Here is a 17,481-nt window from a genome sequence, read left to right on the forward strand (position 1 = left end):
CCTAGCCTAATCAACCTACCAACCAGTACACCTTTGGACTGTGGGAGAAAACTGGTGCACCTAGGGGAAACCCAATGACAGAACTCCTTACAGGCCGCAGCAGAATCTTTTAAGCTTTGGTTTTTGTTGACCTGTTTCTCTCTATTACGTTGAGAATGGAAGCTCCAAAAAAAAAAAAAAAAAAAAAAAAAAAAAATCTAGTAAGAAGCATAGCTGTGATTAACTTCTTTACTTGTAGAAAAGCCAATTCCCCTTCATCTGGGCTCTGGCTGCTTAGTTTGAGTGGTTGGAGGTGAACTGGCACGAGATCTCACACCAAGAGAGGGCAGAGTAAAACCACTGGGAACGTCCAAGCACCACAGATCATAGAGATGATCACTCTCATTATTCACTCCACATCTAACTTTTGGATTGGGTTGGTGCTGAAGAAACAAAATCCAATTTCTAGGCAATTACCTACTGTGCAAAAAATCATAAATCTTAAAGAATGTTTTCTGCAGTCTGCCAGCAATTTAACAGTGGGTTCCACCCATAGGTGCTCTTGGAAAATAGCAAAGCAGGATTAGCAACATTAGAGAGGGACTTACAGATACCGCTATCTTTCCCAGGATGTCTTCAGGAATAGTCATACCCCTGTCTATGACCTCTTTGTAGAACTTGTCCAAGGAGGTGTCCATTAACTCCATGCAAATCCACACATCACCCTATCACAAATGTAATAAGAACACAAACAAAGTCTCGTCAAGGTCTGTGCAATTGCAGAAGCTTTCAATAGTCTCACATGTATGTGCAAAATAAAAAAAAACTATCAGAACACTGGAGTTGATGTCAAAACTATTTGTGGTTTTCATAGCTCCTGGACAAAAGGATGCACAGACCAGCTTGGCAATGGCCCAATAGCAGAGCAGATAGCAGTGTAGACAGAAATATTTAATCACAGAATGGTAAGAGAATCAGCAAAAGTATGGCAAATATGAGCTCATCCACTTGGGACCTTAAAAGAGCAGAGCAGTTTCCAACAGGTGAGTACCAGAAACATTTGGGCAGTTGGGGTGGATGCCTGACTACAAAGATCATTACCTACAGCTCTCCCTGGGGTCATAATGATCAAAAAGGCTAATCTAGTGTTAAATCTTTCCAATTCAGCTGACTTGAAAACGTAGAGAGATGGAATTCATTCTACCAGAACAAGAGTCAAGGACTGGGCAACTTGTCCAATAGGTTTAGCAACAGGCAATTCTGGAGTGAAGAACACAAACCCTTCCATACATGTTCTTCCACATGCTTCCCAACATACAACACATCCCAACATACACAGCCTTCCACACGCTTCTTAGCACATAACACTAACACACAACAGTCTTCCACTCGCTTCCTAGCACAAAACGTGTCCTTCCACACAACACGTCCTTCCACATAACACGTCCAACACTCAACTAACCCTAATTAGAATCAAGTTTAATATCACTGACATATGTCATGAAGTTTGTTGTTTTCCAGCAACAGTAATAAAAACTATAAATTATAATAGGAACTATATATATAAAAATAATTAGGTCAGACAAGAAAGAAAAACAAAATAGAAAGGTGCTGTTCATGGGTTCATTGTCCATCCAGAAATCTGATGGAGGAGGAGCAGAAGCTGTTCCTGAAACGTTTAGTGCATGTCTTCTGTACCTCTTCCTTGATGGTAGCAATGAGAAGACAGCGTGTCCTAGGAGATGAAGTTCTTAATGACGGATGCCACCTTTTGAAGATGTCCTGGGTGCTGGTGCCCATAATGAAGCTGGCTGAGTCTACAACTTTCTGCAGCTCTTTCCAATCCTGTGCAGTGGTCCCCTCCAACCCGGACGATGACGCAACTAGTTAGAATGTTCTCCACAGTAAATCTGTAGAAATTGGTGACCACCTTCGGTGACATACCAATTCTCCTCTAACTCTTAATGAAACATAGCCACCGTCATTCCTTCTTTGTAACTGCATCAATTTGTTGGGCCCAGGATAGATCCTTAGAGATGTTGACACCCAGGAACTTGAAACACTTTCCACTTCTGATCCCTTGATGAGGACTGGCATGTGTTCCCTTGACTTGCCCTTCCTGAAGTTCATGATCAATTCCTTGGTCTCAATAACGATGAGTGCTAAGTTGTTGCGGCGACATCGCTCAACCAGCTGACCTATCTCACTCCTCCTTGATGCCGTCTGAAATTCTGGCAGCAACAGTTGTGTCGTCAGCAAATTTATAGATGGCGTTTGTGCCGTGCTGAGCCACACAATCGTGGGTGTAGAGTTGAGTAGAGCAGTAGGCTAAGCACACATCTTTGAAGTGTGCCAATGTTGATTGTCAGGAGGCAGTGATGGAGGATACACAAAACTTAACACACACGCATCCCACAAGACAATGCATCTTTCCACAGAACCCTTCCACAATAACTTTGCCTGGAAAAGAATTTCATCAAGATGTTGTCCGCACTGGAATGTTTCAGTGATAAGGAGGGACCGGATGAGCTGGATTTGTTTTCCTTCGAACAGAGAAGGCCGGTGGGAGAGTTGAATCATGTCGGCAGTGACAAACCTTTCCCCACGGCAGAGGAGTCTAAGACTAGAAGGAAGAGGTTTAAGGTGAAGAGTAAAAGGTTTAGAAGAGACCAGAGGAAAAAATTTTTTCATCCAAAGATCTTCTAACACTGCCTGAGAAGATCTGGAAGAGCATTCAAATCGCGAAGGGACAGCAGCCAAATAACCAGGTACTAGTAAAAGGGATTAATGTAGAGACTTGGACGGCATGGAAATGGATGGACCAGAGTGCATACACATAGAGGGTGGTGTTCGTTGATAAATGCAGGTGATGGTCGGTCAATTTATTTTTTGATATTAAGGGATATACAGAAAAAAAAAAAGATAAATTTATTGACTAGTAGGTTACAGAACTGGCTTAAGGGGTAAACAGCTACTCCTGGCCTGATATTCCAATACATGTAAACTGTAGGACATACAATGAATATTGTTTCCATGAAATCTGGGCATCCAGTGGCACTTTCTGCCAATCAGATCAAGTGGATGAGGAGCCACTAATTCTGCAAATCCTGACAAGACATTTGACCATGTGATGCTGGTGATTTCCCTACCTCTCGAAAAAGTGCTCCGTAGAAGGTAACGGTGAAGGGGCAGTCCACGGTGCGCATGGAGATATCAAGGTCCATCAGTAACCGCTTTTGCTCTTGGCTGTTCACTGTGGCGCGGATCCTCTGCAAAAGACAAGAGAGTCAGCTGTCACAAGTGGAGCAACATACTTAGAGCTCATCCTCATACCCTAGCAGCAGGCAGCTTTTCTTTGAGATCTAAAGAGAGGTACCATCAGCCAATGTCAATTAATCAATTAATTGTCAATGTTAATCAATTAGTGTCAATGTCAATTGTAAAAGCAATGCTCAGCTTCCTAATCATTTTTATGTCAGTTAATGAAATTGCTTTTCACATTAGATTAGCAACATTAACTCAAGTATTCTTCATCTTTATATACACACACACACAACTGACATTTTCAGGTACACTATTTGCATTACTTACACTTGGGGAACGTCTGTTCCACTCAAACAAGCAATTAGAATGAAGCTTTAAGCAGGGTCTTGGGCTATGGACAGAATGGATTGACCAGAATGTTTCTAGGAAGGTAGGACACACACAGTGAATAACATGATCCTTGGATGAGCTGTGAAATGGCTGGTGTGTAGGTCTAGATCAACTAGAGAAGTGGGCAAAGGATGGCATCATTTTGATGGGACAGGAGCACCTCTATCTGTATGATGTTAACATGTAAAACTCGGTAGCAGGGTTTCCCAACCTGGGGTCCACAGACCTCTCGGTTAATGTTAGGAACCCATGGCATTAAACAGGTTGGGAATTCCTGCTCTAATGCTGATGTCATGATCATCACCTATTTGTTAAAAGATGCCATCCAGCAAATCCAATGTAAAGCGGTCTGAAAGGAGTTATTCTATAGAAATAGATACAGACCTTTTGTGGACAATCACAAAATATCCTCTCACTCTCCCTTACCATTCTCTCTCTCTCTCTCCTTTTTCACCTTCTCCCACACATGCATAAACATCATGCAAAAATGTTCTATGAAGTTTACGATATATACTGAATTTAATCGGTTTCAATAAATACTCAATTTACCATAGTCCATGTTCCTTTGAGACTCTCTGGATTATTCACTTAAAGCAGGGGCTCCCAACCATTTTTATGCAATCGACCAATGCCAATTAAGAAAGGGGTCTGTGATTGCCTCTATACAATTGATTGATTGGGCTAGAAACATCCCTAGAGACATGCACAAGTAGTTTTGCACTTAAGTCAATGGAACTGAACTTCAGAAGCAATGTACAAAGCTGCAGATGGAGCAGATATCAAACTTCCACCCCTTGATTACTTGCAGAGAATACACAGTAAATCCTAATCCACAGTTCAAGGACTTCCTGAAGTTTCGTAATAAACTTGAGAGCACACTGAACTGTAACATTTGTTTTTCTTGATGTGAAGTGTCTTTCTGTGTTGGAAATTGTTACCACTGACCAGTGGGTGGATAGGGAAGGTGAAATTCTGCCAACAAGGACGAAGCAACAGCCAAGACACCAATTGAGGCTAATCAAGGTCTTTCATAACTTCTTCAAACAAACGTGTTTTCTTTAGGCAACTTCCTGCAAGTAAAGAATTCTAGCCAAGTGTAAAGTAGAAACAAAAGATGCTAGAAACACTCAGCAGGTCAGGCACGGTCAGTGGTGAAAGAAACAGTGCTAAAACTTCAGTTAAGAGAAAAGCTCATTAGTGAGGGGTGAGGGAGAATTAGGACAAAGAGAAATTGTAACAGTTCCCTTTTCTATAGATGCTGCCTGACCTGCTGAAAATGCCTGAAGTTTTCTGTCTTTAGTTTTGATTTCTACCTACGTGTAAATTGTTTCCATTAGCAGTTTCTGGCTGTTAGAGAAAAGGAGATAAGAACCACAGTCATAGAAAAATGGATTATCACAAATTGTATTCTAACTAGTTGCATCACCATCTGCTATATATATGCACTGCAGGCTCTCGTGCAGTACTGTACATTAGATTTTCTGAAAAAAGAACTATACATGAATAAAGAACTGATGAACAACCAAAGTGCAAAAGACAAATTGTGCAAGCAAGAAAATAACCAAGAGCATGAGTTGTAAGGAGTTCTTGAAATAAGTCTGTAGGTTGAGGCGAGGGAAGTCATGCATGCCAGTTCAGGAGCCTGTAGGGTAATAAATGTTCCTGACCCTGGTGGTGTGGGACCTCTTCCTAAACAAAGGCTGGCAAAAAACTAAAATGCAGCCTAGGGAAAGATGTTTAAACAAGTAAATGGTGGGTGGATTACGGGGAATGTAGTGAGTGGTCACATCTCCTGCAGCTCATTTTTGGAGATATGAAAGGAATTTCACAGAATTCATTTCTCTCTGAGCCAGCCCAGAATTGGTTTGATTTAATTAATGCTTGCATGTCAGGAGTGATTGTACTGGAAGTGATAAAACAGAATGATATCAGAGCTAACGGGGTTAAAGTAAGATCACAAGTTACAGAAATGCAGCGTGCAATGCTTTGAACTAAAAAGGGCACACTGGGTGATGCAAACAAGATGTTTCAAACCATCAATTGAAACAGCAGATGAGATGATAGAGAAGGTGTTCCATCTAGTGGCGAAACCCAGAACAGGATTGCATTTGAGAGTGAAATCAGAGTCACATTTGGGAATAAAGGGTACTGGAAATCCAAGCTCATTTCCAGATTAAGTTCACCAGCTGAAAAGGTGGAGAAAGGCCTCCTCGTTATTTTTTTAAGTTTACCCAGATGAAGGCTGGACGACTGGGGCCTGGAATTGGACTAAATAGCCTTTGCTCTGCACCGGTCCTGCATGAATGGCTCACTTCTCTACCACTGATTTCCAGGTTCACTATGAAGCTTCAGTTTTGACATCAAGGGATTGACATCAGGCAAGTATATGGAACAGCAACACACAAGGAGCTGGAGGAACTCAACAAGTAAAGCAGTAAAAAGAACTTCGAAGTAAATTTATTATTAAATTACGTACACTATATGTCACCATCTACGAGGGGTAATTGATAAGTTCATGGCCTAAGGTAGGAGAAGTCAACTTTAGACAACCTAGCACATTCATTTTTCAATGTAGTCCCCTCCTACATTTACACACTTAGTCCAGCATTCCTGGTGTAAACGGATCTTGGACCTCTAGAAAGTGACCACAGCAGGGGTGATTGATAAGTCTATGGCCTAAGGTAGGAGTAGATGAGTTATACAGCTCTCGTTACATGTACATGCAGTTCAACACTTTGAGTGATTATGCAGAAAGTTTGAAGTTAATAACTCATCTCCTTCTATCCTAGGCCACAAACTTATCAATCACCCCTGATGAGTTATTAACTTCAAACTTTCTGCAAGATCACTCAAAGGTTTGAACGGCATGTGCATGTAAAGAGAGCCATATAACTCATCCCCTTCTATCTTAGGCCACGAACTTATCAATCACCCCCGCTGTGGACACTTTCTGGAGGTCCAAGATCCGTATGCTCCACGACTGCTGGGCTAAGTGTGTAAATGTAGGAGGGGGTTACGTTGTAAAATAAATGGGCTGGGTTTTCTAAAATTGACTCCTTCTACCTGAGGCCACGAACTTATCAATCATTCCTCGCACTAGCCTGAGATTCATTTTCTTGCAGACATTCGCAGTAGAACAAAGAAATACTACAGAATCATTGAAAAGCCACACACAAACACTGACAAACAACCAATGTGCAAAAGGCAAACTGCAAATAAAAAAGTTAATAAAATTACAGATATATCAATCCATCATAATCATCCAGATATATTATTATAGGTCAACTTACTTAATAGATATAGCCATTCCAAACACACATAATGTACAGACATCAATAACTGAAAAACACCAGCAATGTCAAGGGTAAGTTTTTTTTAAAAACGCAGAGAGTGGTGCGTGCATTGAATGGGCTGCCGGTGGCAGTGGAGGCGGAAATGATAGGGTCTTTTAAGAAACTCCAGGGGGTCTTTTAAGAGACTCCAGGATGGATACATGGAGCTTAGAAAAATAGAGGGCTGTGGGTAAGCCTAGGTAGTTCTAAGGTAAGGACATGTTCAGCACAGCTTTGTGGGCCGAAGGATCTGTATTGTGCTGTAGGTTTTCTGTGTTTCTATATATGCTGAATTAAAAGAGGAAACTGAAAGACTATGGAATATGAACGGGGTATACATTGTCCCGATAGCAATATCTCCAACTGGTATCATCACTATAGCATTAAACAATTAGCCTTACACAGCAATATTTAAGTAAATCTTCAGAAAGCCACAATACTAAGCTCTACTACCATAGTCCAAATGTTCCTAGTAATTGATAAATGTGTAATCTTGGCTATGGCTACCTCAGCTTGAGCTGAGAAAAAAATACAAGTAGATAGATAATGTTGAGAATGCAAGTTGTAGAGACCTTGAAAGTGGGTCATTAGGTTGTGGAATCAGTTTGGTGTTGAAGTGAGTGAAGATATCCACACTGGTTCAGGAGCCTGATGGTTAAACGGTATACTGAGGACTTGCAACAGAGTTAGATTAGGTGACAGAGTCACAGTTGAAAAGTGGAACAGGCCCAGGGGCTGAATGATGTAATCCTGTTCCTACAGATCTGTTTTGCCTCAAGGCAAGATGACAGCGCGTGGAAAGCTACAGGGTAAACTGGACCGCTGAGTGAATGGAGAAGATACCCTGTGTTCAATGATCCTTAACCCTTATTAATTAGGGTGAACAAAATCAACTTTCTCCGCAACGATAAAGATTAGTTTATTTGTCACATGGACACCGAATCACTGAAACAGAGAGTGAAAGGTGTCATTTGCATCAAATTGTGCCGGTGTTTTTGGGGGGGGGGGGGTCACTTCTGATGCCAACATAGCGTGTCCACAACTCACTAACGCTAAATGTACATCTTTGGAATGAGGGAGGAAACTGGAGCACCCAGAGGAAACCCACGCAGTCACCGGGAGAACGTACAAGTTGCCTTACCGACAGCAAGAATCGAACCCCGATCACTGTAAAGCACTAGCCACCCTACCGGGCCACTCCCCCTCCCCCAGTACCGTGCTAGTAATCAGTTTATTATGCTGGTTGATTACTCAAATTCTGATTTTACTCCATTTGCAAGAGCAATTCTTGGATTCTTCAGTATTTAATCTGAGCACCTGGCTCTACTCCTCCCCAACACCACGCAAGGCATGCCACCTCAATTAGAGACTGTCAAGAAAAATCACTCATCCCTCATTTCCTCTTCATTATTCAATGATCTAAACCTTGGAATGGTCCTGATTATCCTGCTAGTAATTTTTTCCATTATCAAAACATCTGTACTTTCTTAACAGCTCACCAACACAAGACAATTTCCACAAAAGAAAAACAGATAAAGAGCCTGAGTCAACAAGATGACATGACTTCACCATCTGAAGTGTCAGAAGAGTGGACAATAGTTATACAGCTATTATGGTCCTCATTTAATGAAAGGTGGAGAACCCAAGACAGCAGTCTCCGCCCAACACTATACTTGCTATACTCATGGAACAATTAGCCACAAGTGTTGCAATGAATGAAATAGAGTGCACGTGTAGCATAAAGTCCTCTCGCTAATCAAATTGTAAAGAGTGCTGCACTTCCACTCCCATCTTCTGTATTACTCCTTGAGGTTCTTCCATTTTCCGCCAAATTTAAAGATAAGCTTTATTTGGGATACGTACATCAAAACATACAGCGAAGGCCCCTCCCAGTTTCACCTATCACCTGGTAGTTCTCTCTTCCCTCCACCCCCCCGCCCACCTTTTAAATCTGCTGCTCAACCTTTTTTCCTTCCAGTCCTGCTGAAGGGTTTCAGACCAAACAAAACGTAGACTGTACTTCCCCACCTCCCCCCCCCCGCCCCCCAACAGATGCTGCCTGGCCTGCTGAGTTCCTCCAGCGTTTGGTGTGCGCTGCTCGGATTTCCAGCATCCGCAGATTTTCTCGTTAGTGAAATACGCGGCTTGCGTCAGCAATCTGCGCAGTCGGAATACGCGCCGAGGGCAGCCCCCAAGGGTCGCCACGCTTCCGGCACCAGCAAAGCGCTTCTACAACTTACCAGCCCCGACCCCGTACGGCTTTGGAATGCAGGAGGAGACTAGAGCACCCGGAGGAAACCCACTCTGTCACGGGGAGATACAAACTCCCTATGGGCGGCGGCAGGAATTGAACACTGACCTTGCTATTGGCACCGTAAGGCGGCACACTAAGTTAAAGCAGGAGCTTCCAACCATTTTTATGCCATGGAGCTTTACCATTAACTGGTGGGTCCATGGCCCCTGCCTTGGAGCCTCAAGCCCTGGCTCAGTTGGCTGAACACATGCCACACACCCTCCCCTCACCAACCAAGTGGTTAAGGATTCGATGCCAAACCCAGAGACAAACACCCGTGCTGACTTTAGGGTACAGAGGGAGGGCTGTGCTCTGGAAGGCAGTCTTTCAGATGCAATGAAGTATCTGCTGGAGGAACTCCGTGGGTCAAGCAGAATCTGTGGGAGGAAAGAGACTGCCCACATTTCGGGTCAAAACAATGCATCAGGACTGAAAGGGGAGACGGTCAGTATAAAGGGAAAGGAGTGGTGAGACACAGGAGTTCGAGGTGATTGGTGGACTGAGGAGGGGTGACTGCACACCTCGTTCCTCCCCTACCTGGCACAACCTGCCTATCATTACACCCTCCCCCCCCCCCACCTTAGTCTACCAATCACTTTGGACTCCTATCTCACGACACTCCCCCTCTCAATCTTGATCCAGGGTTTGGTCCCGAAACAACAATTCCTTTCTCCCCACAGATGCTGTTCCTCCAGCAGGCTGCCTGTTACTACACGATCCTTCATATAACACTAATTCCAGACACCATGAGAACTGAAAGACCACAGCAGCACGTCAAAGAAGAACGGAGGAGATAATGCCAAAGTTTTATTAACACGCACCCTTCAGCCAGTACCACGGTGACGGGTGTAAAGAACGACCCCTGCCAGAGGAAGCTGTAGAATCAGATATAATTGTGATGTTTAAAAGTTACACAGACAAAATGCTGGAGGAACTCCCAGCAAATCAGGCAGCATCTATTATTATTATTACTGCCTATTATGCCGCTGGCGTTTAGGGGCGCAATGAAGTCCTCTATCTCTGGCGGTGATCAGGGCTTCCTTCATCGTGTCAGTAGCTTCCTCTCAGTTTTCACTACTGTCGGTCATGCAAGTCCTGTGTGGAGACTCAGGAATACCGTCACACTCGGATGTAGAAGGATTCTTCATTGCTGTTTCCAGAACAATTTTGTTTGACCAGTCATGGTTGTTAGCCCTGAGCTGAACCCCCGAACCTGGAGGACCAGTGGACCACTCTTAGACTATCCTCTACCCCTTGACCTGTTTGGCATGGGTGATCCTACCAAGAGCCAAAGCATAACTCCCGACTCCAGCCAGCATAGCTCTCCAGGTCAGTGAGGCACGTAAGCCTCCAAACCCTACGACAAGGCCATGGACCTCTTGGAGGAGCAGCATCTATGGAGTGGAATAAATAGACGTTTCAGGCCAAGACTCTTTATCGGGACTGATGAAGAGTCTCAGCCTGGAACAGTGACTGTTTATTCCTCTCCACTGATCCTACCTGACACCTTGACTTCCTCCAGCATTCGGTGTGCGTTGCTCCGGATTTCCAGCATCTGCGGAATCTGTTGTGCTTACAGAATTTAAAAAGCAGTTGGACAGGTACATGGATAGAAAAGGCCTAGAGGGTACTGAGGAGTCTAATGGCTTGGGGGCAGAAACTGTTACATAGTCTGGTCATGAGAGCCCGAATACTTTGGTGCCTTTTGCCAGATGACAGGAGGGAGAAGAGTTTGTATGAGGGATGCGTGGGGTTCTTCATAATGCTGTTTGCTTTACAGATGCAGCGTGTGGTGTAAATGTCTGTAATGGCCGGAAGAGACAGACCCAGATGTTCTTCTCAGCGGACCTCACTATCCGTTGCAGGGTCTTGCGATCTGAGATGGTGCAATTTCCGAACCAGGCAGTGAGGCAGCTGCTCAGAGCCACCTCAAATCTAGATCCGCTGCACAACGTTTAATGGATCTTTTTAGTTGCCTCCTTTCTTATATTACAATTCCAACCACACTTCAGAAACCATTAATACTCAGAGTCACAATACATTAATTATCAATGTATGTAGTATATAACCCTGAGATACGTCTTCCCCACAGACAGCTACAATACAAAGAAAACCCTAGAACCCGTTCAAAGAAAAACATCAACCCCCCCCATGCACAAAAAAAACTAACTGCGCAAATGGCAAAAAACGAGCAAAAAACACGGAATATAAAACACAAAACTGAAAGAGCCCAGGCGTATTCAGTTCAGTTCAATCCTAAAGCACTATCCACAGGTAAGTTGTTGGCTGATTTCTTCAAGCTATTGTTATGATTCCACAAACATTCTGCACGTTGGATGTCCCTCATACTTCCATAAGAAATTGTGCAATAGCTTCCAGAGGCAATTTTATATATTTTGTTTTACTGACTTCATTGTTTTTTGCACCTTTGTAAAATGAGCTCTAGTACAGGGTTGTGGTAGAATTGATGGGGATGTGGGGGTGAAAAGGTTAAAATGAAAATAAATTGAGAAAGGGAGGTGATCTGTGGGCCAACATACTTGATAGGCCGAATGGCCTTTTCTTACACTGTAAGGAAATATGAAATCTGACCGGGGTGGGGGGGAAGCTGTGCCTGCTGAGCAGAGGAATCAGTGCATAAACAGGTTTTCCAAGATAAGCTGCAGGAAAGTTGAGACCACACTCAGAAACAGTCCTGCCTTAAACCCTCCCTCTGCTACCCACCACCACAGGCTCTGCTCAACCACCAAAGAAAAACCATTCTGACCAGATCTCTAGCTGGCCCACCAAAGGATGACCATTCTGACCAGATCCCTGGTTGGGCCCCCATAAAATGACCATTCTGACCAGGTCTTTAGTTGCCCACTACAGGATGACCATCCTGACCAGATCTCTAGTTGGACCACCATAGGATGATCATTCTGACCAGGTCTCTAGTTGGCCCACCACAGGATAACCATTCTGACCAGATCGCTGGCTGGGCCACCAGAGAATGACCAGTCTGACCAGATTGCTGGTTGGGCCACCACAGGATAACCATTCTGAGCAGATCGCTGCTTGGCCCACCAGAGAATGACCAGTCTGACCAGGTCTCTGGTTGGCCCACCACAGGATGACCATTCTGACCAGATCTCTGGTTGGCCCATGCCATATTCTATACACATTAATTGCCACCGTGCAGTCATCAAAAGGCAGGGTTCATGTCCTTCTAAATGTACTTGCCACTGACATTATTGACACCGTGTTGCCGAGTGGTCAATTAGCAATGTACTCAGTGCAGCCTAACAAACTGACAAGCCTTTTACACTGCAACTTGCGTGTGTACGTGCATGCCATGTATATCCTGCCTGTGTGCACGTGTGTCAATTGCACAATGGATACCCAATTTTGGGGGCTATCCTACTTAGACCCACCATCTGCTTCAAAACAGTACAAATAATATTTCCGTAGAACATCAACAGTCCATTCTTCAGATTTCTCTGCATAAAGGTTTCTCCAAGTTCAGTTCGCTCCATTAAATTCAAATGCGCTGGAAATTAACAAATTAAGTAATGTAGCCTTGTGACTGCGACAGTGACTGATATAATTTTGCAGAAGAATGTGGTGTAAAGTTACTCGAAGGCAGAGACGAAGTGTGGAGCACTGCTGGCCAGTAATAACCATCAATGCCCACGGCTGCCGTACTGGCGTGGGGAAGGATTTAGAGCAGACGGCTCATTGGAGCTGCCAGCAACAGATTTTTGATTCCCCTGTCAATTTTCCATACAGATCAAAAAGAGAGGCCATTTGCAAATCTCAATAAAATTAGCCCGACACTTCAGAGGAAATGTACAGAGTTTTCCTGGAAACTCAACCATTTGTCTCCTTATTTCAATTAAATCTTTGACATTTTGCACTTTACCTATTCCCCCCAATTCTTTTGGCCTTCAAAATACAGCAGTCTAAAAATAAAGCACTGAGTGCACAAGCAGAATCGTTAAAGGTTTATAACTGAAGGCTTTAATTAGAAACTTAAATAGAGATTTAAAGGAGTCATCGCTTAAAATTATGTCAAAGCATTGATACCAATGAGCATGTCAAACCTCTCTTCTGATATGGTACAGATTATATTTGGATGACAGAACAACGAAGGCAGGAATTAACGAAATCCAGTATAAAGAGCATCTTCCACTTGGTTTTAGTTTGCGTGAAATGTTAATTTTCGAGCTATGATGATTTTTAGCTTTCCCCTCTGATGCGTAATTACCATTCAAAATCAGTTAAAGTCAACAGCAATTCAGACAGATACATCCTAAAGAAAAAGTGTTCTAAAAGTGGATGGCACAACCATGGCTCTCAAGGGAAGTCAAAGTCAATATAAAAGCAAAAGAATAAGGATATATTAGAACAAAAGTTAGCGAGAAATTAAGAGGATTGGGAAAATTTTAAAAAACCAGCAGAAGGCAACTAAAAAGCCATGAGGGGGTAAGATTAAATATGAAGATAAGGAAACCAATAATATCAAAGAGAAAACCAAAAGCTTTTTCCGATTATATAAAGAATAAAAGAGGAGAGAATAGATTATCGGATTGCTGTAAAATGACAATGGAGAGGTAGTAATGGGGGAACAAGGAAATGGCAGTCAAAAGGAATAAATATTTTGCATCAGTCTTCACTGTGGAAGACACTAGCAGTATGACAGAAGTTCAAGAGCGTCAGGAGGCAGAAGTGAGTGTTGTTGCAATTACTAGAGAGAAGGTGCTTGGGAAATGGAAAGGTCTGAAGATAGACGAGTCACCTGGACCAGATGGACTACACTCTGGTATTCTGAAAGAGGTAGCTGAAGAGACTGTGGAGGCATTAGTAATGATCTTTCAAGAATCATTAGGTTCTGGCATGGTTCCGGAGGACTGGAAAATTTCAAATGTCACTCCACTTTTCAAGAAGGGAGGGAGGCAGAAAAATTATAGGCCAGTTAGCCCAACCTCAATGGCTGGGAAGATCTTAACAGTTAATTGGTAAAGATAAGGTTTCAGGGTACTTGGAGACACATGGTAAAACAGACCAAAGTCAGCATGGTTTCTTTAAAGGAAAATCTTGCCTGACGATATCTGTTGGAATTCTTTTGAGGAAATAACAAGCAGGATAGACAAAGGAGAATGAGTGAATGTTATGCACTTGGATTTTTGGAAGGCCTTTTACAAGGTGCTGCATATGAGGCTAATTAGCAAGCTACGAGCCTATGGTATTATAGGAAAGATACTTGCCTGGATAGAGTACTGGCTGACTGACAGGAGGCCAGTGCAAATGAAAAGGAGCTTGTTCTGATTGGCTGCCGGTGACGAGTGGTGTTCCACAAGGGTTGGTGTTCGGACCACTTCTTTTTACATTGCATATCAATGATTTAGATGATGGAATCCATGGCTTTGTGGCCAAGTTTACAGACGATACAAAGATAAGTGGAGGTGCACAGAGTGAGGAAGCAAGAAGGCTACAAAAGGCCTCAGGCAGATTAGGAGAATGGCCAAAGGTGTGGCAGATGGAATATTGTCTGGAAGTATATGGTCATGCACTTTGGTAGAAGGAATAAAAGTGTGGACTATTTTCTAAACAAGGGGAAAATTCAAAAAACACACATAAAAGTTGCTGGTGAATGCAGCAGGCCAGGCAGCATCTCTAAGAAGAGGTACAGTCGACGTCGACTGTACCTCTTCCTAGAGATGCTGCCTAGCCTGCTGCTTTCACCAGCAACTTTTATGTGTGTTGCTTGAAATTCCAGCATCTGCTGATTTCCTCGTGTTTGAGAAAATTCAAAAATCTGAGGTGCAAAGGGACTTGGGAGCCCTGGTGCAAGATTCCCTGAAGGTTATCTTGCAGGTTACGTTGGTGGTGAGAAGGGCAAATACAATGAAAGCATTCATTTCAACAAGATGAGAATATAAAAACAAGGATGTAACGTTGAGGCTGTATAAAGCACTGGAAAGGCCTCACTTGGAGCATTGTGAGCAGTTTTGGACCCCTCATCTAAGGAAGGACGTGCTGACATTGGAGAGGGTTCAAAGGTTCATGGAAATCCTGGGATTGAAAGACTTATCAAATGAGGAGCGTTTGATGGGTCTGGATCTGCACTTGCTGCAACACAGAAAAATGAGCGGGAATCTCTTTGAAATGTATTGAATGCTGAAAGGCCAAGATACAGTGGATGTTTCCTGTAATGGAGGAGTCTCGGACCAGGGGGCACACCTCAGAACAGAAGGATGTCCACTGAGAACAGAGATGAGGAGGAATTTCTTGACCCAGAGGGTGGTGAATCTGTGGAATTCGTTGCCACGGGCAGCTGCAGCGACCAGATCATTGGGCACATTTAAGGAGGTTGATAGATTTCTGATAAGTCAGGGCTTGAAATGTTACAGGGAGAGGCAAGAAAATGGGGTGAGAGGGATATAGATAAGCCATGATCAAATGAGGAATGGACTCGATGGGCGGAGTGGCCTGATTTGCTCCTATGTCTTATGGTCTAAAGTCCTACAGCACAAGATTTCCATTAAAATTAAGTGAAGTTGTATTATTATTATTAAAACTGACATGTTTGTGGTATTTCATTTTGTTAAAAAAAATTGTTAAGCTGTCCACTTTAAAAATGATGATAGTGCCATGGCAAAGAATGACCCAGTAGGCCTTACAGAAACAGCCAATTAATGACAGCTCTGGTGAGAAACAGGGCAACAAAGTGTATCAGTGATGAACAAAACCTGTATAACCATGACACAAGTAAGGTAAAAGCAATTAACAGGCAAAATCTGTTTAAGTGTTACAATTGATGCTGCCTGGCCTGCTGAGTTCCTCCAGCATTTTGTGTGCATTGCTTGGACTTGCAGCACCTGCAGATTTTCTCTTGAGAGTTAATATTCATTAGATTAGATTATGAAGACATGTAGTCCCCTTTTATTGTCATTTAGTAATGCATGCATTAACAAATGATACATTATTTCCTCCAAGATTGTTTACCAAAAAGACCAAAAGGTTGGTCAGAGAGAGGGAGGAGAACATGGTGGAGGATTTATGAAATAAGAGTCTGGAGCTTGAGGCTTGGTAGCAAAGGCCATGGTACCAGTGAGGGAGAAAAGGAAATCAGGAATGTACAAAAGGCAAAATTTGCAGGAACATAGAGGGATCCTTTGCTGGGCCTTCTCCAACGATTGTCACCTTGTTGTGGTAGAGAGGCTTGTGTATTTCTGGTCTCCTGAAAGCAATACCGTCTGGAGTTCAGGCATCTGGCACTTAGCTCCTGGTAGGCCCCTGACAGTACGGTCAAGGGGGAGGTTCCAGACAAACAGCGATCCAACCAAGACCTCAACGGTGGAGCTGGCGGAAGATGAGGACACATCACAACAGCGGCGAAGGGTCACCAGTCATCTTGCGATCCACACCACTGGAACCTAACCTCGATCTGTAAAGGAGCGTGTGCTGGCTTCCTAGGCATCAGCCTACCTACGCGAGGCAATGTCACACACTGGCTTTCTCCATTTATGGTTAAGTGCACCCTGGATCAGCCTCTAAAGGCACTTGAGGAGCGACCAATAGACAACCCCTTTGAAGAACATAGTGCTCGATTCAGGTGACTGCACTATTGCTGGAGGGAGCAACAAGCTTCAGGAAGATGTGAACACCAGGATAAGGACTTAATATTAGGGAACCTACAAACCCAGACACTCCAAGGGGCAATGGACTGAGCAAAATTGTTAATGATGTCTATTTAAACTTGTAATAATGGTAAATTTGATTAACAGAATATGAAGTGCTCCTCCACAATAAATGGCGCAGTAAGTCATAAGTCGGGCACTAACAGCTTGTCTCTGTATTGATGGCATGGGAATATAAATTTAAATCAGCCTCATAAATGTCCTTCAGGGCAGAATGTCTGCTGTCCTTGCTTGGTCTGACATATCTACACTCAGTGGTCACTTTGTTAAGTACACCTGCTCATTAATGCAAATATCTCACCAGCCAATCATGGGGCAGCAACTCAATGTATAAAAGCATGCCGACGTGGTCAGAAGGTTCAGTTGCTGTTCAGACCAAACGTCAGAATGGGGAAGAAATATGATTTAAGTGACTTTGACTGCGGAATGATTGTTGGTGCCAGACGGGGTGGTTTGAGTATCTCAGGAACTGCTGACATCCTGGGATTTTCATGCACAGCAGTCTCTAGAGTTTACAGAGAAAGGTGTGACAAACAAAAAA

At 43.3% G+C, this 17,481-nt stretch overlaps 1 protein-coding gene across 2 annotated transcripts in view; it reads right to left on the bottom strand.

Moving 5' to 3' along the window:
* map2k6 (mitogen-activated protein kinase kinase 6) overlaps positions 1-17,481 on the bottom strand; it is a 128,108-nt gene that overhangs the window by 43,839 nt on the left and 66,788 nt on the right. For both annotated transcript variants that reach the window (XM_072242155.1, XM_072242156.1), the window contains exons 5-6: positions 3,129-3,248; positions 588-704 (exon numbers count right to left, since the gene is read on the bottom strand). In XM_072242155.1, the coding sequence (XP_072098256.1) occupies positions 588-704; positions 3,129-3,248 (237 nt within the window). The remainder of the gene's footprint in view (positions 1-587; positions 705-3,128; positions 3,249-17,481) is intronic.

Source organism: Mobula birostris, chromosome 24 (assembly GCF_030028105.1).
Source record: "Mobula birostris isolate sMobBir1 chromosome 24, sMobBir1.hap1, whole genome shotgun sequence".
Taxonomy (NCBI): Eukaryota; Metazoa; Chordata; class Chondrichthyes; order Myliobatiformes; family Myliobatidae; genus Mobula; species Mobula birostris.